General features: G+C 45.5%; 1 protein-coding gene across 1 annotated transcript in view; it reads right to left on the reverse strand.

Annotated features, from left to right (window-relative positions):
- Positions 1–389: 389 nt before the first annotated feature.
- CMTM7 (CKLF like MARVEL transmembrane domain containing 7) overlaps positions 390–26,059 on the reverse strand; it is a 53,238-nt gene continuing 27,568 nt past the window's right edge. Inside the window, exons 2-5 of the mRNA XM_045537510.1 lie at positions 13,099–13,272; positions 5,425–5,523; positions 2,575–2,656; positions 390–983 (exon numbers count right to left, since the gene is read on the reverse strand). Of these exons, the coding sequence (XP_045393466.1) occupies positions 970–983; positions 2,575–2,656; positions 5,425–5,523; positions 13,099–13,272 (369 nt within the window). The 3' untranslated portion in view covers positions 390–969. The remainder of the gene's footprint in view (positions 984–2,574; positions 2,657–5,424; positions 5,524–13,098; positions 13,273–26,059) is intronic.

Genomic DNA, 26,059 nt, shown 5'->3' on the forward strand with positions numbered 1-26,059 from the left:
CACGATGCATGGTCAGTTTTTCTATATTTAGTAGAGACAGGATCTCGCTCTTGCTAAGGCTGGTCTTGAACTCCTGAGCAATCTGCCCGCCTCGGCCTCCCAGAGTGCTAGGATTACAGGCGTGAGCCATCGCACCCAGCCGAAAGCCCTTTCTAAATTGAGCAAATCGATACTGCAGAAGGACCTAAATATAAACTAAGACCTGTACATGTTTACCCAAAACCTAAAATTCAACCTATTAACATCACCCAAAGTGGAGCGAAAAACAGAAGTCTAGCAGTTTAGCAAGGAGTCTAGACAGAGCAATCTGCCAGACACAAACTCAAATGCAAACTGTTTCAGGCCATTTTACAGACTTCTAGTTCATTAAGAAATCCTTGTACAATTGGTCAAGTCAATATTTTATTAAAAAAACACACGCACATACACACACAATGGTAACAAAGGCAGAGACAGGGAAAGGAGACATGAGATCTCCTATTTGGGAACAGGCACAACTCACTGTCAGAAAGAGGAGATCTCAGAGACCAGACTGACAAACTAGATAAATTAGGAGGAGGCTTCGTTTTTGGAAGAGGACTTAAGGCAGCATCACCCCCCTGAGGAATGTGAAGTTGAAGCAGATTGATGTAGGAGTATTCACAAAGCCCCACCGTGAGTCAAGTGGGGCCATCAGTACCTGAGCTGGTTCTAAAAGCAGGAAGTGAGGGACCAGATTTCCCCTGAGGCTGCCTTCCTTTGGCAGAAGGGGAGGAATGTTCTCCAGGGAAGACCGGAAAGAGAGGCTCTGGCCAGCTCAGGAGCTCAGGGAACCACCTCCTGCAAAGGCGGGAGGAAAGTGCGGGCCCTTCCTTGTGCCCGCCAGCGGTGCAGGCCTTTGGCACAGGAACACAGGTGCAGAAGCTGTGCCTCGGGTCACTGGTCCTCCGGTCTGCAGGGCTCCCTGGGGGCCCGAAGGCTGTGGCCTGGTCAGACAGCTGCATCTTGGGAAGGAAACGGCAAAGTCAGGACAGCTTTCCAGGGACGGAGCCCGCCAGGAAGCCACACACTGCTGGCCCGACCCCAAGGTCAGCTCTGGTGGAGGACAGAAGAGTCCTCCACCCAGTGCTAACTTTCATTGGGATTATTTTATTCTTTTTAAATACACTTCTAAGAAAGAAAAAAATTTCAATAGTGCAGACAGGGTACTCCTCCCACCTCCCTCCTCCTCAGAGATAAGCCCCTGTGACGCCCTTAGCTGTTTCTTTTGGTGATTTCTCCATCATTTTAAGTAATATATTTATATCAATATTTATAGATTTATCACCATTAGACATTATTAACTTTTCTTCTACATTCTCCACTTTTTTTTATCATTCATTTTTCTTTTTTCCTTAAACAGCTGTACTGGGATATAATTCACACACCATACAATTCACCCATCTAAAGTGTACAATTCAATGGTTTTCAGTATGCAGGATTGTACAGCCACCGCCACAATTTTAGAACATTTTCATCACCTCAAAGAGAAACCCCATCCCCATTAGCGGTCCCTCCTGAGTGCCCCCTGCCCCCGGCCCAAGGCCACTACTGTCTGGGTCTCTGTGGATTTGCCTGTTCCGGACATTTCTTACAAATGGAACCCTACGCCCCCGGGGCTTCGGTGCCTGGCTCCTTTCGCAAAGCTCTGCCGTGACTGCCTTTCTGCAGCCGTTCAGACAACGTGAGGGGCACGCTTGGACATCTCTAATGTGTTTTTTTAAAAGAAAGAAAAAAGATAAAGAAAGGAAGTGATGGCTCAAAGGAAAAAGTGGATTCGTCAAAATAGTGGCTTCAAGCTTTCAGCCATTCTACTCCTAAGAATTTATTCTAAAGAAAAAAAATGTTAAGGCTGCATATAGGGATTTGTTGGTAAGGATGTTCATGACAGCACTGTTTAGTCACAAAGAATTTTTTCAAGCCCCCTGAAACCTTAATGCCCTCAAAAAGGAGACAAGTTAAATAAGAGGCAGCACAGTTGTGCAATGAGTCGCTGCGACACCACAGAGCCGGTGAGAGCGACAGAGAGGGATTCCTAATGCCGCTGGGAAAACGTCTGATAGGTGGCTAAGTAGGAGGGAAAAACAGGTTTCAAAGTAGCACATAAAGTCTGATCCTTTTAATAAAAGCAACAGGGATATATATTTTCAAAGAGGAAATACTGGGAACATAGACACCCAGGTGCTATTTCTGGGTAGTGTGATGACAGATGGTTTTTATTTAATTTTTTTACCTTTATCTGTATTTTCTAAAACCTCCACATTTCTATTTTCATCATTAAGAAACTTATATAAAGAAAATGATCTGCCTTCAGAGGCTGAAATGTTAGGGCGTCCCTGGGCGTGTGGGTATGGGGGCAAGAGCAGAGATAATGGGGTTACCCCTGCTCTCCTGGCGGCCCCAGTGCTCTAACACCACTTCGCAGGTCCCCTTGGGATACAGCCTTCTCGGCAGCAGGGTCATTCCCGATTGCTGACGTCAAGAATAAGCTGTCCTCCTGTTGCCAAGAGGCGGGGACTTTGAAAGATCCTCTGTGTACACATACCCAGAACTCACCTGTGGACTGGGTCACACACGAGATCTTGTAGGACAGCCATATGCTTGCCAGGCAGAGGAAGGTGGCCAAGAAACCGAAGATCTGCAGTGGAGAGAGGACGGGATGTTCACAGGCGTGGGCCAATCCCTTGGCAATCCTGTCTGTTTCTCACCTCTGTGCTCGTCCCCTGGACCAGCTGTGGCCAGAAAGGGGCTTGGGGAGTCACCTGACCCGACCTCCTTGTCCTTGCTCAGGTGCACACATGAAGCCCAGAGAGACCCAGTCACCGGCCCCAGGTCCCCTAGGTTGGGCCCAGGTCGGGTCTGGCAGCCAGGCCTCTGGTCTCCACCCCCTGCCCTTCTCACTCTAGGCAACTTCAGGGCCCCCGTTTGGGTTCATATTTATAACCAACTTGGGGCCAAGCCACTGGACTTTGATTATCCTGGATGAATGAATAAGTAAGGTGAAATTATACATTTTAATTTGGGTTTAAAATTTTTTATTTTATTTCACAATATTACGGGGTACAAATGCTTGGGTTTAAAAATTTGAAATGTTCAAATGGATTTTATTGGTGTGGTGGCATTGTTTGCATTTCATTTGTCATGGCTTTCTGTTCTGTTCTGGCTTTATAGCCATGCAAGAGCCAGAAGCTGAGGCCTTTCTATCCAGTTTGCACATATTAAATAATACTAGATTGAAACAAGGGCAGTGTACTCTTCCTTTCTCAAGGTCCATCTAGTCTGACCTAGCCCAGCCCAACCCCTCACTTGCAGATGGGGAACAGCTGCCCGGGGAAGAAGGGGCCTTGGGGGAGGCTCCTCAGAGGGTTCAGGGAGAAGGCAGGCACAAACCCTGGTGTCTTTGGAACTCTGACAGCTGTAGCCATTTTCCTTCCTTGTGAACACACTGGCAGCTGTAGCAGCTAAAACTTACTGACCACCTACTATGTACCTGCCGGGGCACTAAGCCCTTTGTGTGGATCCCATTAACACAACTCTATGCAGTGGGTGCTAGTATTACCTGCCTTCATCCCCCCCATTTTACAGCCACAGAAAGGGAGGTAGAGGAGGTCAACTATTTTGCATAAGGTTACAGAGCCAGCAAGGGCCAGACACGGGGCGTGAGCCCAGGGAGTCTGGCTCCAGAGTCCACGCTGTGCTAGTCTGGCCACACAGGTGTTCTCAGACCAGTCAAAGGCCTCGGGCTCACCGTGCCACCACTAGTGCACAGCTGAAATCACCAGCTGACGTCCAACAGGAATGGTCTGGGAGCAGCCAGGTGAAGGGTAGGATTTTCAACAAGGTTTGGTTTTCTTTTCAAGCCCAGCTGCTGGTTTACATAAACAGCTGCCACCACCAGCCCACACTCACTACTTCCTCCAGTGCCTTTTCCTTGGCTCTGTTTGTACCAATTGTTTGTAGCGCATAATTAGCCTATTAGTGCCTGTCCTGGCCTCTCATTGTCTGTTCTGCACAATTAGCAGATTATATACCATCCCAGTCTCCAACTGTCTGCACTGCATAATTGAACAGTTTATTATATCGCTACATAATACCATTCTAGATGACAATGCCTTGTTTGCTAATTGTTTCATGTGCCTTGTCATCATCTCCTAAGCTAAATTGCCACTTTCTCATAAGCAAGGATCATATTTTTAAAATTTCTTCTGGCTTCCCCGTGGCCTAGGTTTGGTCCTGGGCACAACGACAGTGTATGATAAACGTTGGATACTGGGACTCCAGGGCTAACACGGTTACGTGCAGCCTGAATTATCAAACCCAGCTGGCATCTCCCTGTGTGGGCCCTGAAACACAGAGGGGTACATTTCCTCCTGCCTCTTCCACCAGCCCACACTGCAGCTGGCCAGGTGGTGAGCTGCAAGTGGCAACCACCCCCTCCTCAGAGACTGCGCAGGGGTAGGGTTGTGGGAGGGGGTGCTGAGGGAGGCACAGATGGCCATCAGTGTTTAGGGCCACCCTCTGCAGTGACGTTCTGCCCCCATGCTGACCTTTGGAGGAGAGACTCCATCTCTCAGTGGAATTCCAGGAGCCAACCCACTCCCAGGCCAAAGCCTGGAGAATTTTGGTAACGTGTGTAAGTCAGTGAATGTTACACACAGAGAGAGCTGTTTATTCTTTTCTTCTTCTTCTTCTTCTTTTTTTTTTTTTAAAGAGATGGGGTCTCCCTATGTTGTTCAGGCTGGACTTGAACTCCTAGGCTCAAGCGATCCTCTTGCCTCAGCCTCCTGAGTAGCTGAGACTACAAGTGCATGCCACCACGCCTGGCTTGACAGAGTTTTTCTTAAAACTCATTTGAAAAATCTTGCCTTTTAATCAGTGAAGCAAATCAGTACCGTAAACAGCTAAATCAGAAATCAGATGACAGGAATCTATGGATCGCATAGGGGTGTTATTTCCTGCACCGAATCCTGTTAAGAATCAGGAATGGCAAAGCTAAGACTCACGGCAGATTCACTAACTGATCATAGTATCCTGTCGCATGGGCCCACAAAAGGCCCTAAAATCTTTCTCTGTACATTACTGTGGGAGCCACGAGCAAACAATCAGAGTGGGCATGCAAATTAAAACCCATTTGCCCCCAATCTAAGTAGCGGCTGTAGGAGAGAGAGGCCTGGGCTCCTGGGGGCCACTTGCATTTGCCAACAGCCCTGACATGCCACCTTCTGAGACCCTCTGCTGTTAGCCCACGTTTAAGGCTCTTTGGAGATAGCTGGCGGCTGGATCAAGGTAGCTATCGAATCTGTGAAAGAAAGGCCCCAGAAACCAACCCCTTTCCTGCCCCCACCACGAAAAAATAAGCATTTGAAATATGAATTCATTCCTAAAGGCTCCCAAGGACATCCTCACCGCTCCGGCTACCAGTCCGCCCTGGCTGTAACTCTTGGAGGCTGCCACGATGGAGGCGATGAGGAGGAGCAGGGTACCGATTCCATAGTGCAGAAGTTCCTGGGGGCAGAAACAAAGCAGACGCTGGGTAGGGAGGTCCACTCCTGGCTCTTGCAGAGCAACTGGGCATCAGAAGAGATGAAAAGAACGGGAGAGTGACACCGGCCGGGAGGAGCAGTGCAGCTAGCAGGCGGCCGATGTGGAAGCCTGGCCGGGAAGAGGCCAAGCAAGGGAGGAACGATGCTCGGTGCTAGGCAGGCGGGAAGGGAAGGGGACGCAGAGAAAGGAAGCTCTCCTGAGGGCAGAGACAGCCACTGGGGACCACTCCACTCCTGAGATCAATCTGTAGACAGTACACTGACCTCTGGCTAAAGCTACTAAAAAGCAAATGAGCTTCTTGCAATTCCCAGGCTGCAGAGTTTAAATGGAAGCTCCAGCTCTGGGAAGCAAAGCCCCTTGAAGAGATATGTACCTTTCTCTTCAGCTTCAGAGAAAGTTCTGGGCTAACAATGTGCTGCCTTTGTGTGGCAGTCCCGAGTCTGGACTTGAGAGGCGCTTGTTCCTAGGGGCCCTTTGTGCTCAGAGTCAGAGCCCAGAATGAGGTGTGGTGTGCAGTGGCAGCTCCTCTCTCACTCCTATGCCCTCTTGGTTTTGTCCTCATTTTGTCGTTCCCTCTTCTCTCCAGAAGAACACCCCGTGGCCAGGCTCTGCCAATGAGCCTACTGGCAGGACTGACTCCATCTTTACTTCTTGCCTTGGCCCATGGGCCGTCCATTTCCACCCCATTCACTCCCTGTGATTAAAAAGCAGCTCTGCAGGCCATGGACAAGGCTGGACCTATTAGTAGTATGGGAATGCTTCCACCTCGCCCTTCCTCCTCCCCATTCAATGCCAGATCAGAGGAGAACTGGAGCTGAGAGCCACTTAGGGTACTTGCTCTGAATCTAGAGTCAATCCATTTCAGTTGCCTGTGATGAGAATTTAGACATCATTTCTTTGTGAAGTTCTGCCCATCAGGGCAGGCAGCTATTACATTTTGGAAAAGCATTCCATTTTGAAGCTTAGCTCTTCTCAAAGCTACATAAAATCAAAGACTCTGATTTCTTTACTAGAAAGGACTATGCCAGGTAGATCACAGAGATTGTGACTAAAGAGCAGATTAGTAACTGGAAGTTCTCCATCTCCAAGATTCTCACCTATAAAAAAGAGGAGGATGACATGGGACAGAGAAAGACAGTTGAGAGAATCCTAGCTGGGAGGTACTGAAACAGTACTCAGCCAAAAACGTGTGGTGGAGCCTGTCCTTCCAACACTCACCACCCCCTTTGCCCACCCCAGTTCTTGTCTCTGAGCTTTCATTCTCTCCTGTGTTTGCTCAGTACCTGTATCAGGGATGCCCAGAGGAGCCTGTTCTCAAAAAAAAAAAAAAAAAAAAATGGCAGAAAGGTGCCATAACTTTGAAAGGGGCCTAAGAACTCAGAAACACAAAATAAATTTGTTTCAAAATAATAGTGGATAGTGTTAATATTAAATGTGAATGATTAAATAATCTAATCAAGAGGCACAGGTTGTCAGACTGAATAAAGAAACAAACCCCAAGATACACTGCAGTATATGCTGTCTACAGTATATGCTATAAAGGAGACACACTGTACAGTCAAGATAAAGCTATGCCATGTAAACAGCAACCAAATGAAAGCCAGAGTGGCTATACTAGTATCAGACCAAATAGACTTTAACACACAAACGAAGTTACTAGAGATAAAGAGGGACATTTTATAATAATGAAAAGGTAGCCGGGCGTGGTGGCTCACGCCCATAATCCTAACACTGTGGGAGGCCGAGGTGGGAGGATCCCTTGAGCTCAGGAGCTTGAGACCAGCCTGCGCAAGAGCAAGACTCCATCTCTACTAAAAATAGACAAAAAAATTAGCCAATCAACTAAAAATAGAAACAAAAACTTAGCTAGGCGTGGTAGCTCGAGCCTGTAGTCCCAGCTACTTGGGAGGCTAGGGCAAGAAGATCACTTGAGCCCAGGAGTTTGAGGTTGCTGTGAGCTAGGCTGACACCATGGCACTGTAGCTGGGGCAACAGAGTGAGACTCTGTCTCAAAAAAAAAAAAAAAAAAAGAATTTGAATTAATAATAAAAAAATTACCCACAAGAAAAGCCAGACCCAGCTAGCGTCACTGCCAAATTCGACCAAACATTTAAAGAAGAATTAATACCAATTCTCCACAAACTCTTTCAAGAGATAAAGGAGAATTAGCTGGGTGTGCTGGTGTGCACCTGTAGTCCCAGCTACTTGGGAGGCTGAGTTGGGAGGATCCCTTGAGCCCAGGAGTTTGAGGATACAGTGAGTATGATGACGCTACTACACTCTAGCCCGGGAAACAGAACTAGACTCTGTCTTAGGCCGGGCGAGGTGGCTCACGCCTGTAATCCTAGCACTCTGGGAGGCCAAGGCGGGAGGATCGCTCAAGGTCAGAGTTCAAGACCAGCCTGAGCAAGAGTGAGACTCCATCTCTACTAAAAAATACAAAGAAATTAACTGGACAACTAAAAATATATAGAAAAAGTTAGCCAGGCATGGTGGGGCATGCCTGTAGTCCCAGCTACTTGGGAGGCTGAGGCAGAAGGATTGCTTGAGCCCAGGAGTTTGAGGTTGCTCTGAGCTAGGTTGACGCCACGGCACTCTAGCCCAGGCAAGAGAGTGAGACTCTGTTTCAAAAAAAAAAAAACTCTGTCTCAAAAAGAAAAAAAAAAAAAAAGATGATAAAAAGGAAGGCAACACTTCCCAAATTATTCTATATGACCAGTATTACCTTGGTACCCAAACCAGACACATATCAGAAGAGAACTACAGACCAATATCTCTTTTGAATATAGATGTAAAAAAATCCTCAACAAAATACTAGCAAGCTGAATTTACCAACATATATGAGGTTGGGATAAATTTCATTTGGTCATGGTGTATAATCCATTTTACGAGGTCTGTCCAGAAAGTATCCAGCCGTTGTTATGTGTTATGTGGAGGATTTTGGTAATGTGTGTAAGTGAAAGTCAGTGAATGTTGCACACACCTATTTCTTCTTTTCTTCTTCTTCTTTTTTTTTTTAAAGAGATGGGGTCTCACTATGTTGCCCAGACTGGACTTGAACTCCTATACTCAAATGATCCTCCTGCCTCAGCCTCCTGAGTAGCTGAGACTACAAGTGCACACTTGTTAATATGATGAGAATGATTTATACAACATTGATGTAACCTGCCAGCCAAGGAGAGTGATTGTAATGTAAATGCGTGAACAATGATGACTTCACCGTACTAGTCAGTGGGGCGCTAGACACTGTTGAGTGAGCATGTGTACTGTGTGGCCGTTGCATTCAAAATGATTGGGTGAGTAGCGCAAAGATTCTGCATCAAATTTTGCGTTAAGCTTGAACATTGCTCCGCAGAAACTATTTATTTGGATGATTCAGAAGACTTTCGGGTATAATGCAATGAGTGCAGTGCAAATAAAATTGTGGCACAAATGCTTCAAAGATGGTCAAGAATCTGTTGAAAGTGATCCATGTTCTGGAAGGCCTACAACAAGCAGAACACTTGAGAATGCTGAACGTGTACGGGCTAGGTTAAGAGACGCTGGGAGAACTGTGTGAAGTCCCAAGTGCCTACTTTGAAGAAGACTGAGGTGTCATTGTCCTATGTACAATGTTTCTTGTATCTTCTTCAATAAATGTCTCTATTTTTCATATTATGTGGCTGGATACCTTCTGGACAGACCTCATAAAATGGATTATACACCCATGATCAAATGAATTTATCCCAGGAATGCAAGGTTGGTTCAACATATAAAAACAAATCAATGTAATGTACCATATTAATAGAATAATGTGGAGAAAACCGACATGATCATCTCAATAGACTCAGAAAAAACATTTGACAAAATCTAACACCCTTCATGATAAAACACTCAACAAAGTAGGACTAGAAGGGAACTGATAAAGGGCACTTACCAAAAAACTGATACCCAATATCATATTTAATGATGAAAGACGAAATGCTTGCCTCCTAAAATCAGGAAAAAGATAATGATGCCTGCTCTTGCCATTTCTAGTTAACATTCAACTAATTTACTCAACTAATTTCTTGCAATAAGGCAAGAGAATGAAATGAAAGGCACTGAGATTAGACAGGAAGAAGTAAAACCATCTCTGTTTGCAGATGACATGGTCTTATATATATAGAACATCCTAAGAAATCCACTAAAAATCTATTATTAATAGAACTAATAAAGGAGTTCAACAAAGTAGAAGATAGGATCAATATAAAAGTAATTGTATTTCTATACATTTGCAATGAAAAATATGAAAATGAAATTAAGAAAAAATCTGGTTGAAATAGCATCAAAAAGAATAGAATACTTAGGAACAAATTTAACAAAAAAGTACAAAACTTATACCCTGCAAACTATAAAACATTGAAAGAAATGAAAGAAGATCTAAATAAATGGAAAAATCTCCCATGTTCATGGATCATAAGACTTAATATTGTTAGGACAGCAATATTACCCAAATTGAGCTATAAATCCAATAAAATTTGTAACAGAATCTCAACTAATTTCTTTTCAGAAATTGAAAAGCTGACTCTAAAATTTATGTGGAATTGCAATGATCTAAAACAATCCTAAAAAGAACAAATTGGGAGGACTCCCATTTCCTAATTTCACAACTATAAAGCTACAGTAATTAAAATAGTGTGCTACTGGCATAAAGATAGACATATAGATCAATGGAATAGAATTGAAAGCCCAGAAATAAATCCATGTATTTAATGGTCAATTGATTTTGACAAAGGTGTCAACAGCATTCGATGGGGAAAGAATAGTCTTTTCAATATATGGTCCTGGGAAAACTGGCTGTCCCCATGCAAAAAATGAAGCTGAACCTTTACCTCACACCATATGCAGAAATTAACTCAACATTATGTTAGGTGAAATAAGCCAGGAACAGAAACTAAAACACTGCATGTTCCCACTCACATGTGGAAGTTAAAAAGAGTTGATCTTATAGAAGTAAAAAGTACAATAGAAGTTACTAAAGGCTGGGAACGGTAGGGGAAAGGGAGGGATAAGGAGAGATTTGTTAAAGGACACAAAATTACTAGAAAAATTACACAAAATTTCTCCTAGCTAGATAGGAGAAATAAGTTTTAGTGTTCTTTAGCACTGTAGGATGACTAAAGTTAACCATAACACATTATATAGTTTCAAATAGCTAGGAGGATATTGAATGTTTCCAACACAAAGAAATGATAAATGTTTGAGATGACAGATATGCTAATTACCCTGATGTGATCATTATACAGTGTATGTATTGAAACATCATTATGGGCCAGGCATGGTGGCTCACACCTGTAATCCTAGTACTTTGGGAGGCTGAGGCAGGAGGATTGCTTGAGTCAGGAGTTCAAGACCAGCCTCAGCAAGAGTGAGACCCTGTCCCTACTAAAAAAATAGAAAGAAATTAGCTGGGCAACTATAATAGAAAAAATTAGCCAGATGTGGTGGTGCTCGCCTGTAGTCCCAGCTACTCAGGAGGCTGAGGTGGGAGGATTGCTTGAGCCTAGGATTTTAAGGTTGCTGTGAGCTAGGCAGATGCCACAGCACTCTAGCCCAGGCAACAGAGTGAGCCTCTGTCTCAAAAAAAAAAAAAGAAACATCACTATGTACCCTATGAATACATACAATTTATTATTTGTCAATTAAAAATAAATCCAAAAAATTAACTCAAAATGGATTAAAACCTAAATGTAAGAACTAAAACTATAAAACTCTTAGATGAAAACACAGAGGTAAATCTTCACAATCTTGGATTTGGCAATAGCTGCTTAGATATGACACCAAAAGCATGAGCTAAAAGAGAAAAAAATAGATAAGTTAGATTTATCAAAATTAAAAACTTGTGCTTTAAAGGGCACCATCAAAAAAGTGTAAAACAGTGAACAGAATGGGAGGAAATATATGCAAATCATCTGATAAGGGACTTTTATCTAGAATATATAAAGAACTCTTATAACTCAATAATAAAAGACAAATAACCTAATCAAAATGGGCAAAGGATCTGAATAGATATTTCTTTAAAGAAAATATACAATTTGCCAAAAAGCACATGAAAAGATAATTGACCTCATTAGTCATCAGAGAGATCAAAACCACTTCACACTCACTAGAATGGCTAAGATCATAAAGTCAGATAATAAGTGTTGCCCAGTATGGGATGAAATTCGAGCCCTCATACAGTACTGGTAGAAATGTAAACCAGTGTAGCCACTTTGGCATACCGTCTGGCAGTTCCTCAAATAATTAAACATAAAGTTACCACATGACCCAGAAATTCTACTCTTAGATATATATCAAAGAAAAATGAAAACATGTCCACATAAAAAACTTGTATATGAATGCTCACAGCAGCATTATTCATAAGACCCAAAGGGTGAAAATACCCAAAGGTCCATCAGTGACGAATTAAAACAAAGTGTGGTGTAGCCATGCAATGGAATAGCACTTGATCATAAAAAGGAATGAAGTACAGATACATACTACAACATCGATAAACCATGAAAACATTCTGCTAAGTGAAAGAAGCCAGTTACAAAAGATCACATATATGATTCCATTTCTGTGAAATGTCCTAAGTAGAAAAATTTTAGAGACAGAAAGCAGATCAGTCTTTGCTTAGGACTAGAGGAGATGAGTGGTGGGGAGGTGAGAGTTAAAGGGTACAGAATTACTTTCTGAAATGATGAAAATATTCTTTTTTTTTTGAGACAGAGTCTTACTCTGTTGCCCAGGCTAAAGTGCGGTGGCATCACCCTAGCTCACAGTAACCTCAAACTCCTGGGCTCAAGCGATCCTCCTGCCTCAGCCTCCCGAGTAGCTGGGACTACAGGCATGCGCCATCACACCTGGATAATTTTTTCTATTTTTAGTAGAGACGGGTTCTTGCTCTTGCTGAGGCTGATCTTGAACTCCTGAGCTCAAGTGATTCCCCTGCCTTGGCCTCCCAGAGTGCTAGGATTACAGGTGTGAGCCACCGTGCCCAGCCTGAAAATGTTCTAAAATTGACTGTGGTGATAGATGCCCAATTTTGAAAATATACTAAACTCCACTGAACTGCACACTTTAAATGGGTGAATGCTATAGTATGTGAACTGCATAGCAACAAAGCTTTAAAAAAAATAATACAGTGGAAAGAAAAAAATCTGGCAACCTCTGATTGTCTCCCTATCCCTGCCCATCCCTTTTTGCTAACAAATCCCATCATGCAACCCTCACAACAGCGTAAGTACCACTCTCTCCATCAGCTCCTTCCTTCCTTTTCCTCCTCTCAACTCGCACACCACAGCCCATTCTCTGTCACTTGAGAAAATTAACACTGAGGCCAAAGCCACAGTCTTCTTGTAGCTGGAAAGTGAGTTTTAGAAAGCAGAGATGTCCACCAAACCATTGGAAATTCAGGGCGGAAGCAAAGGACGGCTAAAGAGGAGGAATGGGCAGACGGGAAGGACTGCACTGGGTGTCAAAGCAGCTGACATCCTGACTTCGGCATGCTGAGAACAGGGCCGGGCCGCTTACCGACAGGGGCCAGCTGATGCAGGTGAGCAGGCGGTAGACGCGGAAGAGGTGGACCAGGTAAAAAGCGAGGATCATTATCAAGTCGCAAATGGTGACCACTTCAAAGTAGCTGTAGGCACTGTAGTCGGTCCACACAGAGCTCCGCACGCAGATGAAGGCGATCAGCAGAGTGACCTGAGACATGAGAACAGAGATATCAGAGAAGTGCCTGCCCAAGACAGGAACCCAGGGCACGAACAAACAGAAAACAAACCAGACATCCCCCTGGCAGGCCAGAATTGAGGAAATGCTACAGGTTATTTGCGCACAAACCGGCTGGAAGGTTGGGAGAGTGCAATTTCATATAGTGCAAGCTTTTTAAAATACATGCTAGTTGTGAATGCTGATGATGGCAGAGACTGACTTCGTTCCCCTCTGAAGTTCACTGTATTGTGCCGGCAGGATGCCTCACAGGTACATAACAAAGCAGAACCATTCCATTTATTTGCTGGACCACCACAGGGCAAAGAATAGAGTACAGAGTGACAACTGACCTAGGGTTTACATGTTAGGTTGGACTGTATGAAGTTGCCAATATTCAACTGTTTTTGACCTACAAAGATGACAATTCATACATTACAGCCTATCAGCTGGCAGGCAGTAAGTTACCATTTGCTGATGTCTGACATAGATGATCTCACTAAGGCCTTGCAGAATGCTGCCAGGTAGACCAAATCCTCATGTTCATATGGGGAAACTGAGGCATGTGGGTTCACAATTATCCCAAGGCTACCCAGCTTGTAAGCAGCAGAGGTGGGATTTGAATCCAGGTCTGCCTGACTCTAGCAACTCTGTTCCTCCATGTCAGATGCAGTTTTGCCTCCCAAAAATGTAAGCCGTCACCCTAAAAAGCTGAGAGGCGTGGATATGTCATCAAACAGGTGATGCCCTATTTCAGAGGTGGTGCCTGCTCACCACCAGGGCAGGTGCTGAGGCCTCACTCAGTGATACTGTTGCACGAATGAATGAATGTGCACAATTAATGACCTACTATTGGCCAGGCGTGGTGGCTCACGCCTGTAATCCTAGCACTCTGGGAGGCCGAGGCGGGAGGATTGCTCGAGGTCAGGAGTTTGAGACCAGCCTGAGCAAGAGTGAGACCCTGTCTCTACTAAAAATAGAAAGAAATTATCTGGCCAACTAAAAATATATATATAAAAAATTAGCTGGGCATGGTGGCGCATGCCTGTAGTCCCAGCTACTCAGGAGGCTGAGGCAGGAGGATCGCTTAAGCCCAGGAGTTTGAAGTTGCTGTGAGCTAGGTTGACACCACGGCACTCTAGCCTGGGCAACAGAGCGAGACTCTGTCTCAAGAAAAAAAAATTATTTAAAAAAAGAAAAGAAAAAAAATGACCTACTATTGAACTGATAGGTCAGGTAAATATTATTAGCAACACATGAATATGACAGGTGAGTAGGTTGGATGAGGGAAGAGAAGATTCTTAGTTTTTGTGAAGGCCAATCAAAGAGAATGAAACCTTGTCCACTCCATGCAGGGAACAAATCAATAACACACAGGGTTAAATGCGTGTACAAATCTCAGGATCTATTTTAAATGCACAACTAATTTAGGAAAAAGATTATTTTATACAGCCTCTTTCCTATAGAATAGTGATTCTTAAATGTGTGGGCGTGGGGAGAGACAGAAAGAGAGATTTGTGTCCTATGTGACATTTGGCAATGTCTGGAAACATTTTTGATTATTACAACTGGAGGGTTCAACTGGCCTTTAGTGGGTAGAGGCCAGGGGGGCTGCTAAATAGCCCAAAATGCATAGTACAGCTCCCATAATAATTATCCAGCCTCAAATGTGGCCCCTAAACTATTGTACTGCTGCTGAAAAACCCTGCTGTAGAAAATGTCAGTCTACAATGAGAATTAAATCACAAAACAGATCTAACTCCAGTTAAAGTGGTCAATGCTGAAAATGCTCTTATTTTCTAAAGCCCCTTGTTTCTAGCTCTCTCTCAAGGTCTCAGTAATAGGTACAACAGCTAAAAAAGAACTCTTGGCTTAAAGCTTGAAGTGGGCACAAAGACTGTTCTGCTTAACAGATGAAAACACAAGTGTGTGGCTCTGACATGGAGGGACCCTCAACATTTGTGATTTCCCTTTGCTAATGAGTAACATGAGTATTTGCATTTTTTCGGTTCCTCTGAAGCCAGCCAGCCATGGCAATATAATGATTCACACCTTGAGGTTGTTTCAAGCTCTTACAGTGCCTCTGCTTTACATGTAGGACTGTGCATGGTCTCCAGGGCCTGGCTGTCTCGTCAGTCCCATTTCCCGACCTCATCTATTTGAGGAAGTCTGTGGGTCTCCCCCGCGATACGCTGACCTCCTCATGCACTGGGCTACTTTTATGCAAGGCTTAAATGCAGATGATTTGGAATGATGCAGTATGATTACAAGGTGAAGAGGCAATTTTGCACCTAATTTAATGCAAAGATTAAAATAATTTTTACAACTCTTCACTGATGACAGTCAGCCCTCTCTCATGGTGACACAGAGATATGCAAATTTCCCAGTGAACAAAAGGGGTCTGGACAGGCAGGCCTTCCCCCTCTGAGCTTCCAGGGCTGAGTATTGTGCAGCAGGACATTATTGCCATGTCACAAACATCTCAAACCTCGCTGGGAAACTTGAAATAAGACTTCCTGAATTCTGTTCACATGGACTGCACCTGCCTACCACGTGCCCTTCTTTAGGAAAGCCCCATTTCGGAAAACTCTAGTTTAGACAGGATAGGGCACGTGCTTATGCATGCTCCTAAAAACTTTCTTTTTGTCTGAGGATTCATTCATTCCAACTGGACACAGCCAGCATCTTGGCCAACTCACTGTAGTCCCAGCAGTTTGGGAGGCCAAGGTGGGAGGATCGCTTGAGCCCAGGAGGTCAAGGTTATAGTGAGCTATGATCACAGCGTGGCATTCCAGCCTCGGTGACAGAGCAAAACCACATCTCTCTATTAAAAAAAAAAAAAAAATTTAAAAATAGATATGACTGACACTGGACTTTTCAGAAATTCATCTAAGGCCAGGAGGTAACTTCTGCAAATGTTGGGGACCCCTGAATCATTTAAATCAATTCTCAGGGGGCAAGAAGAAAGGTGAAGCAGAAAGAAGAATAAGACAACGGTGGAGAACAGGCCCTGGGTGTTTATCCGCTGGCTCCTCATGCCTCTCAGGATCTCTCCTTGTTCCCGGTCAGAAAAGCAAATGAACAAAACGCCTGAGTTCAGAAAGGACCGAGGGAGGAGTTCTGCGGTCAGCACAGGTGAGGCTGGGAGGCTCTCTGGAAGACAGGTGTGCTTTTGCTTAGAGCAACTTCAGCGTAATGCTCCCCAAGGGCTAACTTGTCTCTTAAGGTGCCTTCTAGCTCCTCTCATAAAGGTTTGTTCCTTTATATTGAACTGTCACGAAAGTTGAAAATAAAGCATCTAATGTAAATGTCCAGGGGTTTAAAAGCAACGTTGCAAGAGCCCATCCCTCAAAGCAAGGGTCCCACATGCCAGCCGTGACACTGTGCAGAGTCACAGGAATTAGAATTCCAGAGTAGAAACATCCCTCCTCCCCGAACCTGTGTCCTTTCTGACTCTATTCTATCAGAATTCTTACCAGAAAGAAGAGACGATTTTCTGTGAAAGTAGCAGAGGGTTACAATTTTACAGGAGATGAAGCAAGCTGGCATTACCTGAGAAAAATGATTGTCCCCTGAGGACTGTAGAACTAGACCAGTCTGGTCCTAACTAGAGTAGACACCCAGAGCCAGGTGACAACAGCTTGTCCAGGTTTTAAGCCTGGCTGAGCGTCCCTCCAGGAAGAAATGGAATGTTGATTTCTAAGTAAATTTCAGAAAAATTTCTGGAAAAGACTCAACAGACACTTTTCAGGAGATGCCTACTTCTGAGCTGGGCAGAACAAGTGTCTTGTGGTCTTGGAAGCCCTGACTCCTGCTGCCCACAGCCCATGCTTGGGAACATTCCCTCAGCGGGCCTGAGCCCCCACGCCCCTGCCAAGTCCGTGCACTGAGCGTGCCTGTCTGCGTCTGGCTGAAGATGGCACCAGACACCTTTCGTTTTGGGAGCCCCAGGCCGGATGCCGGCAGGTCACCCAGCCCTGCCCTCCCCATCCTGAACGTGGAGTGACAGAGACAGGCAGGAGGAGAGGACATAACTGATGAAAGCCAACTGCAAAAGGTCCCAGACCCAACTCTAAGAGGCTTTTCTGAAAAAGTCCAGGAGATGAAAGGCAGGTTTGTTCAAAAAGTCAGAGATGTGGATGATGATTTGGTGACCGGAAGCTGCGTTTGTCAATGATTTCGTGGGCAGGCAGGAGGAAGAATTTGATATGTTCCCAGCTTTGGCTGAATTTTGCCCCGGGTGTAAGGAATGTACGCCTGCCTCCCTGGTAAAGCCTCCACTACATCCGTGGCATCTAACAGCCCCTGCACAGTCTCACTAACACCCACGGGGCTGAGAGAACCCTCCCGCTCACTTCCTCTGGACGCTGTCTCACTCACCAACATCAGACTCTTGCTCCAGGGTCCTGCCCACCCTTCCCTAAGCCCAGCACATAGTTTTGTATTGTACCCATAAATGAAAATGCCACAGAAACACAAAAGAGGGAGAATAACCTAGGGAATATGTCAGGGACCCCCAGCTCCAGGTCTTGAGCAGACAGAAGCGCACTGGCTTCTCAATCTAACTGTGCAGCACAGCTACCCGGCAGCACACGGAAAACCAGACTCCACTGCTGCCCACGCTGGGCATATTTCTGGAAGGACACATGAAAGCTGCAAACAGTGGTTACCTCTGGGGAGGGGGAGTGATATGTAGCAGTTTTTAAAATTCACTTATTTTGTTTTCTTACATTATAAAGGATCACATATTAAATTTCAAAAAAGCAATTTTTAAATGACACATCTTAGAGATCCTTAATGTCACACAAATATAGATCCACCTTTTTCTTTTCATTGTCTGCACAGTGTTGCCCCGGCTGTGGCTTTATTTAACCCGGGGTTTCTCAACCTCGGCACTACTGACATTTTGGGCTGGATGGTTCTTTGTTGTGGGCGCCTGTCCTGTAGGTTGTCTTCCGTCCTGGCCTTTACCTGCTCGGTGCCAGTCTCTATCCACCCCCAGCTGCAACAACCAAAAACGTCTGCAGGCATTGCCAAAGGTCCTCTGGGGGGCAAAACTGCCTCTGGTTCAGAACCGATACTTCAACAGTCATTTATTGATGGGCATTTAGCACACCCTCAGTTTTTCACCAATACAAACGATCCTGCAAAGAATTGGATGCACTTCTTTGTGTATGTGTGAATATTCGTGATAGATTCCTAGAAGCAAAATTACTGGATGAAAGCATATGCACATTTAAGATTTTATTGTTTGTTGCTAAAATGCTATTTAAAAGATAGGAGTCTACACAGGGAATCTTGCCAACACAGATTAACAGCATTAAAAAGAATGGAAATGATATCATGTTTTAATTTTCATTTCTCATTTCTCCAACTACTAGTGGGTTGTATATCTTTTAATATGTTTATTGGTTACTGCCTGTTTATGTTCTTGGCCTGTTTTTCTATTTTTTTTTATTATGGATTTAAAGAACTCTTTATAGTCTGAGTATTAATTTTCTGACTACTATGGGTATTGCAAATATATTCTCTCCATCTCTCACTGCCTTTATTTTCAGTCTTTTGTTTTACAGAAGTTTAAATTTTTTGTGCAGTAAAATCTATGTATCATATTTTATAGCTTCTAAGTTTTATGTCTTGTTCTCCAGCCCAATATTAGTCTCCTACGTTAAAAAGAAATATGTGCTTCCTTCCAAAATATATGTAACTTTTAGCTCTTTAAGCATCTGGGATTTATTTTTGCAGATGGTATGACCTAGGGCACACAGTAGAGTTCTCACTTTATCCAATTAGTCAATCGATTGTACTAACATTATTTATTGGACAGCCCATCCTTTCTCCACCAGTTTGAAATGCCACCTTTAACACAAACTTCTACCGGCTCACTTCCAATCTATTGTCCACATAGCAATTACCATTAACTTTAAAATACCTTTAAGTCTTAAAATGTAAAACCCTTCAACAGTTTCCCGTACATTGGGAATCAGGTCAAAATCCTTTAATGAGGCCCTGCCGGAGCTGCAATTTCTGACCCCAGGTTCTTCTGCTCCTCTAGGCACATGGGGCTCTGGGAGCTCCTCACGTGCTGCCCCGTAGGAGGGTCCCCAATATTATCTCTTTGGGAACCTTTGCAACCTGTACTGTATCTCTGTGTTTGCTGGTTAACTTGTTTACTACTAACCTCCCCAGCTAGAATGCAAGCTCCATGAGTACAGGGAACCCATCAGTTTCACTTGTACTCTCTGTGCCCTGCACACAATAGTGTGTGCTCAATTCAGCACTGGCGGAATGAAAGGTTCCTGGGGTCATTCGCCATCCTCTGTGACTGCTCCATGACACTCTCTCACATTTTAAAAACTCATCTTCCTCCCTTACTGGCCTCCAATCCTCTGAGGTGAGAACTGTGCTGTGTTGCTGAACATCACTGAGGGACCTAGCACAATGTCTGACACATGGAAAGGGATGAGTGACTTCTGGAGGCTGTCCTGGGGACCTCTTTACACTCGACAGAATGCTCTCATCACCCGCCCTTGGAGGTCTGTCCTTCAGGCCCTCCAGGTACAATGTCAGGCTGTGGGTGGATGTAAGGATTCAGGTTCCAGATTTTCAGCTCATGACGGGGCCAGAACATTCTCTGCTTGTTACTCAGACTAGGCCATGTTCTTGTCCCTAACCAATTTCCCCACAACAGACGCAGCCCGGATGCATGGTCTGCACAGCCATCAGGCCACCGATTCAACCCTGCACTTCAGCAAAGGTCATCAGGATCACATTTAGGAAGACTAGGCTGGAAAGCTCAACTTGTCAAAAATGTCACTGCATCAAAGGGTGAGATGCACCGCTGACATTTACTGTGTAGCAAAGTTGGTGGTTTGGTGCTCATGCTGAACTGAGCTAAAATCACAAATTCTTGTTTGCAACAAGCAATGGTTTCTCTCTAGCTTGTTTCTCTTGCAGTGTCTGACACAATTTCTGGTCTCTTTAGTGGCCAACTGAATTTCAAGACTACAAAAAGAGCATCCTCTGCCCCTTCTCCTGCCCTCTCTGTGGGAGGACAGACTTCTTTGGATATACAGGGGGGTGAAAGGACAGGGCTGTGTGTGGGCAGTCACCTCCACAAGGAGACAGTCACCTCCACAAGGAGACCATTTGGAGGAGCGAGGCATCAGAGAGGAACAAGGGCGGCTGAGACAACGTGGAGACGCCACAGGGAATGTGAGGGCTGAACCCCCAGGAGGACATCTGCTGTGGTTATCAGCCTGGCTCCTAGGACGACAAGAAGAGCAGGGTGATCACTAACACTGACTGAGTGCTCTCTGTGCACCAAGCTCTGTGTGCCTTGCATGTACGTGCCCATTTTATCCTCACAAGCCTACGACTGATGCAGGTACTGTCATTCTCCTCACTGTACAAAAAGGAAGCTGAGGCAGAGACATTATGGGATTTGTGCCTATCGCACAGCTAGTGCTTCCGGAGCCAGGGCGGGGACCCAGGCAGCCTGGCTCCTGCGGGCCCCTCGTCAGTGCTGCAGCCTCTTGTTGCTATGGCAATGGTAGCCATCGCCACAGAGGCTGTCGCCCAGGGGTACCCCAGCCTCACCTCTGGCTACCAACGCATGTCAGCAAAAGTGAACCTGGCAGAGAGGAACAGGTGGGGAAGGTGTCTGGGGCTCAGTGCCATGGACACCCCCAGGGTGAAGGAAGCACCAGCCACGGCAAGGCAGCAGGCGCGGAAGACCAGGGAGCGATCTGGGAGCCCCAAGGGGGGAGGAGGCAAGAGGAGCGGCAGTAACAACTGTCCACTGAACACCTGCTAGGCACCAGGCAGCGTGATGCTGGCTCATCCCATCCTCACAGCTGTGGCCAGGTGGCACTGTGACCAAACTAACAGATCTAAGGAAAGTGGGGACCAGGGTAGGTCACTTGCCCAAGGAAGGTCACCTAGATGGCAAGTGGTGGAACCAAGTAACAATGCCGGGTCTACGTGACCCCCAAGACCCTGTGAAGAGGGAGTGTTTTCCAGAGGGAGGCCTCAGGAAGTAGTGTGGGCTGTCACGCCTCAGAGGCTTGAGCTCGCTGTTAGCCCACCCGGGTACGGGTGTCTCCTCCAACGTCCAACCAAGAAGAATCTCACAGGGGCATCAGAGAAGGTGGTGGCAGGAGGGGGCTACAAAGAACCAGATTCGAGTCTATTTCTTCTTCTAAGGTTTCTTTAAAATAAGTCACTCTCTTGCTTCAAGTCAGGAGTTCAAGACCAGCCTGAGCAAGAGCAAGACCCCATCTCTACTAAAAATAGAAAAATTAGCCAGGCGTGGTGGCATGCGCCTGTAGTCCCAGCTACTCGGGAGGCCGAGGCAGGAGGATCCCTTGAGCCCAGGAGTTTCAGGTTGCAGTGAGCTATGATGATGCTACTGCATTCTAGCCAGGGTGACAGAGCAAGACTCTGTCTCAGACAAAACAAAACAAAACAACCCAAAAAATTACCCACAATGCTACTTCTCAAAGAAAACCACCACTCCTGGCATTCTGGGCCATTTATTTTCACCTATGTATGTTTTAAGCACATATGTACTATTTTTTCTTTCCAAAAATTGGATCATACTGTACATATAGTTTTATACTCTTTTTAAAAAGTATTTTATCATTTGTAGATGCCACTCAATCATCCTGTGTCAGAGCCCTCATCACTGCCCAGCAAGCTGTATATTCTACCTGTTTATTTGTTTATTGTCTGTTGCATCTGAATGTGAGCTCTGTGATAATGGGTCTTTAATGTGTTTTGTTCACTATTCTCTTCTGAGTGCCAGGAACCCTGAATAGTATATGGGTCCTCAATAGATATTTGTTGAATAAATGAATGAATGTGATTTTATGTCCTTTTTTTTTTTTTTTTTTTTGAGACAGAGTTTCGCTCTGTTGCCCTGGCTAGAGTGCCATGGCATCAGCCTAGCTCACAGCAACCTCAAACTCCTGGGCTCAAGTGATCCTCCTGCCTCAGCCTCCCAAGTAGCTGGGACTACAGACGTGCGTCACCATGCCCCGCTAATTTTTCTATTTTTAATAGAGACGGGGTCTCCCTCTTGCTCAGGGTGGTCTGGAACTCCTGAGCTCAAGCAATCCTCCTGTCTCGACCTCCCAGAGTGCTAGGATTACAGGTGTGGCCACCATGCCCAGCCTATGTCCTTTTTCTGAGGGCCTTCCACGGTCTTCACTCTCCACTTACTGTCTAGAGGAGAGAGGCAGAGAGCAAAGGTGGGCAAAGCCATCACCCTGGCAAGGACTCTATCTTTAACATGTGGGATGAGAATGGTACATTCACTCTCTCCTGTCCACCCCAAAACAAGTAGGGGCTTTATACCCAGAAGCAAGAGGTCATCAGAGAAGCTGTGTAAAATACAGGCCAAGGCATTCAGAGGTACCTCAGGAGCAATGCTTTAGCTGGAAACAAGCTAGCCCAATAAGCTCACATCCCACCAAGGCCACCTCTGACCACTATATTATACCAACTGTGTACACAGTTTGACTTTGTTGTGCACACACAGCATGGACCACAATGAATTCATTGTTGTGTCCTCAGTGCCCAGCACATAGGAGGCCTTCAGTCATAGCTGTAGAACTGAATTGGGGTTACACTGAATGCCCAACAGCACCTCCAGTATAAAAATGGCCAGCAGGCCCAATGCAGCCTCTTTTCTGCAATCATTTCCCCGAGGGCTTCCTGGAGTTTGTAATAGTAGGCAGCCCTGAACCCAGGGCTGTGCTTTTATAAAGATGTAGGCAGAAGTGGGCTGCCTGAGCAGGCACCGTTGTGACACACGAACACAATGCCCAGCACTTAGATACACACCGAAGTGTCTGTGGATGAGAGGAAACACAGTACAGGATCACAAGATAGGAGCAAACAGGCATGAGGGATCTTTTGAGGGTGCTGGAAATGTCTGAAAATTGGATTATGATGATGGTTGCATAGCTCTGTCAATTTACTCAAAATCATTGAATTGCACATGCAAAAGGAATAACGTCTACCATATTAAGTTATATCTCAGTAAAGCCATTAAAAATAACCTGGCAGTGGGGATATAGCTCCACAGAAACTGGCCATGAGGTGGCGACTGCTGCAGCTTGGTGACAGGTACATGATGGCTCATTGTGCTTTTCTCTCTACTCCTGTGTTTGAAATTTTCCATGATAATTTTTTTATATACACTGTCCAATAAGCTCAGAGAAAGAGAGGAGGGGGAGGGAAAAACAGATTTGCAGTCATCACTCTTCCCATAAAGGCATGAGAAGTTAGGAAATTGTTCTTTTTATTTTTAAAACGATAAAGTAATGATTCCATTTAGTAAGCAGTTCGAGCAGTGTGATGTGATGGGGCTTCCTCATCCAAGAGGAGACAATGATTTTTGGTTCCTTTTGATAAACTGAATGAAAGTGCAATAGTTCACCTTCTGACCACAGCCAGACTAAGTGATGAGGTTCTACGCTCACAAATGTCACCAGTGCAAACAGCAGCACAGAGTCTTGGTGGGCGCGCGTCTGATGCAGTCAAGCAAACCTTGACTGATGTCTGAATGGGGCCAGGTGGGCCGCAGGTGGGCCGCTGTTGTCTGCAGCTTTCCACAGTTCTCAGGCGCAAGGTGGGCTGAATACAACTCATCTGACTCTCTGCAAAGAACAGAAGGAACATTCTGGAGCAATGAAGACTGGGATTGACTGGAAAAATTCCCAAACTGCATAAAATCAGATGGATAAACTCCTACATGCAGCCAGGGTCTTACCAGGGTTAGGAGCTAGTGTTTCCCAGAGGTGCCCCGATGAGCTGAATACAAAATAGGACAGGATGACTGCCAAGGCGTCTTCTCCAGGACTGGCAGGAGCGGGCAGGACCCACAGCCCTTGCTGGGACAAAAGCTTTTTACTAGGTGCTGAACTGATGCTAATAATGATAATTATTTTCATGAATGGCTAATATTCATAGGCACTTATCATGCACTGAGCATAGAGTCGTCAAATTATTACAACCACCCTAGGGGGTAAGTGCTCTGACTCCCCTCATTCTACAGGTGAGGAAACTGAGGCAGAGAGGTGCCAGCCCTAGGCCACAGAGCTACACACATAGAGATGGGATGCAGTCTTTCTCACGTGGCTCCACAGTCTGCTTATTAACCACTGACACAGCCTCCTGCCTCTGGTGTGTTTTTTCCAGCTGTGAGACTTTGGGCAGATCAGCAAAGCCCTAACTATAAAGCTTTCCCTGAGGACTCAATGGTCTGTTGGGGGAAAGAGGCTTAAACAGGCTCCCTGCAACCAGATATTCTGAGTCCCTTGCCCTCAGTAACAGGGTATAAAAAGAACACCCAAGACCACATTAACGCAGTGTGGCTGACTGCATTTTCCAAAAATGGCCACAGCGACATTTCTAGTCTCACATACTCTTGCAGAACCCTGCCACTCCCCATCAAGAAGCAGAATCTGTTTCCTTTCCCCTAGAAGCTGGGCAGGCCTTGGTGGCCGCCTAAAATGTAGTGGAAGTGACATGTCATGACCTTCAAGGCAAGGTCACAGACCGAGATACCAGTTCTTTCTGGTCCTATCCCTTAGGCCACTGGTCCTGGGATCCCTGCCACCATGTTAAAAGGAGGCTCAGACCGCTGGAGAGGCTGCGTGTGGGTGTTCTGGCCAGTAGCCCCAGCCGAGGCCCCGGCCAGCACCAGCTGCAGCACGTGAGAAAGTGAATCTTCAGACTGGCCCAGCTTTGGAGTCTTCCCAGGGGAGGCCGCAGGCACTGTGGAGTAGAGACAAGCCATCTCCACTGTGCCCTGCCCAAAATCCTGACCTGAAGAATTTGTGAGAATAATGAGAGGCTGTTTCACATCACTAAATTTTGGGGTAACCTGTTCCGTGCTTTAGTAGCTGGAACAGGCACTTAAACAGAAACAGGCCTGATTCAGCCTATATTGAAAGTAACACACGAATTGTTCTGGGTTTCACAGTTTTGACCCTTTGCACAGGGAAGCTGAGATCCGTCCAGAGGACAGTGACAGGCACAGGTGAGAAAGACAACACCTGTGACCTGCACCTGGGAGTCTGGCTTAAATTTGCCCCCAGCAGAGATTTTCCTGGGGCAGGCTCAGCTGAAAGGCAGCTGTCACCTCTGAGAACCTTGTCACTATTATATAATACAATGAAACCACCGTGGTGGCCATGCCTTGAGAAGTTGAGGAAACCCCCACCTCCTTACCGCATCACTGAGTGGATGTGCACTCCCAGTCACCTGCAGACTAGGGGCGCTGATGGGGCTGGCCCTGGAGGCTCCACGCTCCGCTTCAGGGAAATGAAAAATGCCAGTGACAGTCAGAGGCAGCTTTTGAGAAAGCTCTTGGTTTTGGCTTCCCAGTAGCCATGGAAGCAAAGAGGGAAGACACAGAAGTCCTGCCTCCACCGTTTTCTTGGCCCCTACCCCGAGAGCTCAGCTGTAAGAACCATTTATTTATGCTTCCTGTAAGATTCCACTTGAAAAGAAGCTTCTACACCAAATATATCTACTAATAGATATTGAGTTTTTAAAAAATTAAATGTGGCAACTCTTCACAGTGCCACGGTAGAGGTAGGTCCTTTTGAGTTTGGTGTGTTCATACCACCTACTGTGGACTTCAAGACACTGCAGTTCTCCCACCACTTTTCTCCACTCAAGCTGCTAGCCTGCCGGCCCCAGAAGGATGAGAGACATGTGGACAGTGCAGGGTCACTCCAGTTACCCCAGCTGAAGCCAGCCCAGGTCG

This window comes from Lemur catta, chromosome 1 (genome assembly GCF_020740605.2).
Source record: "Lemur catta isolate mLemCat1 chromosome 1, mLemCat1.pri, whole genome shotgun sequence".
NCBI classification, from domain to species: Eukaryota; Metazoa; Chordata; class Mammalia; order Primates; family Lemuridae; genus Lemur; species Lemur catta.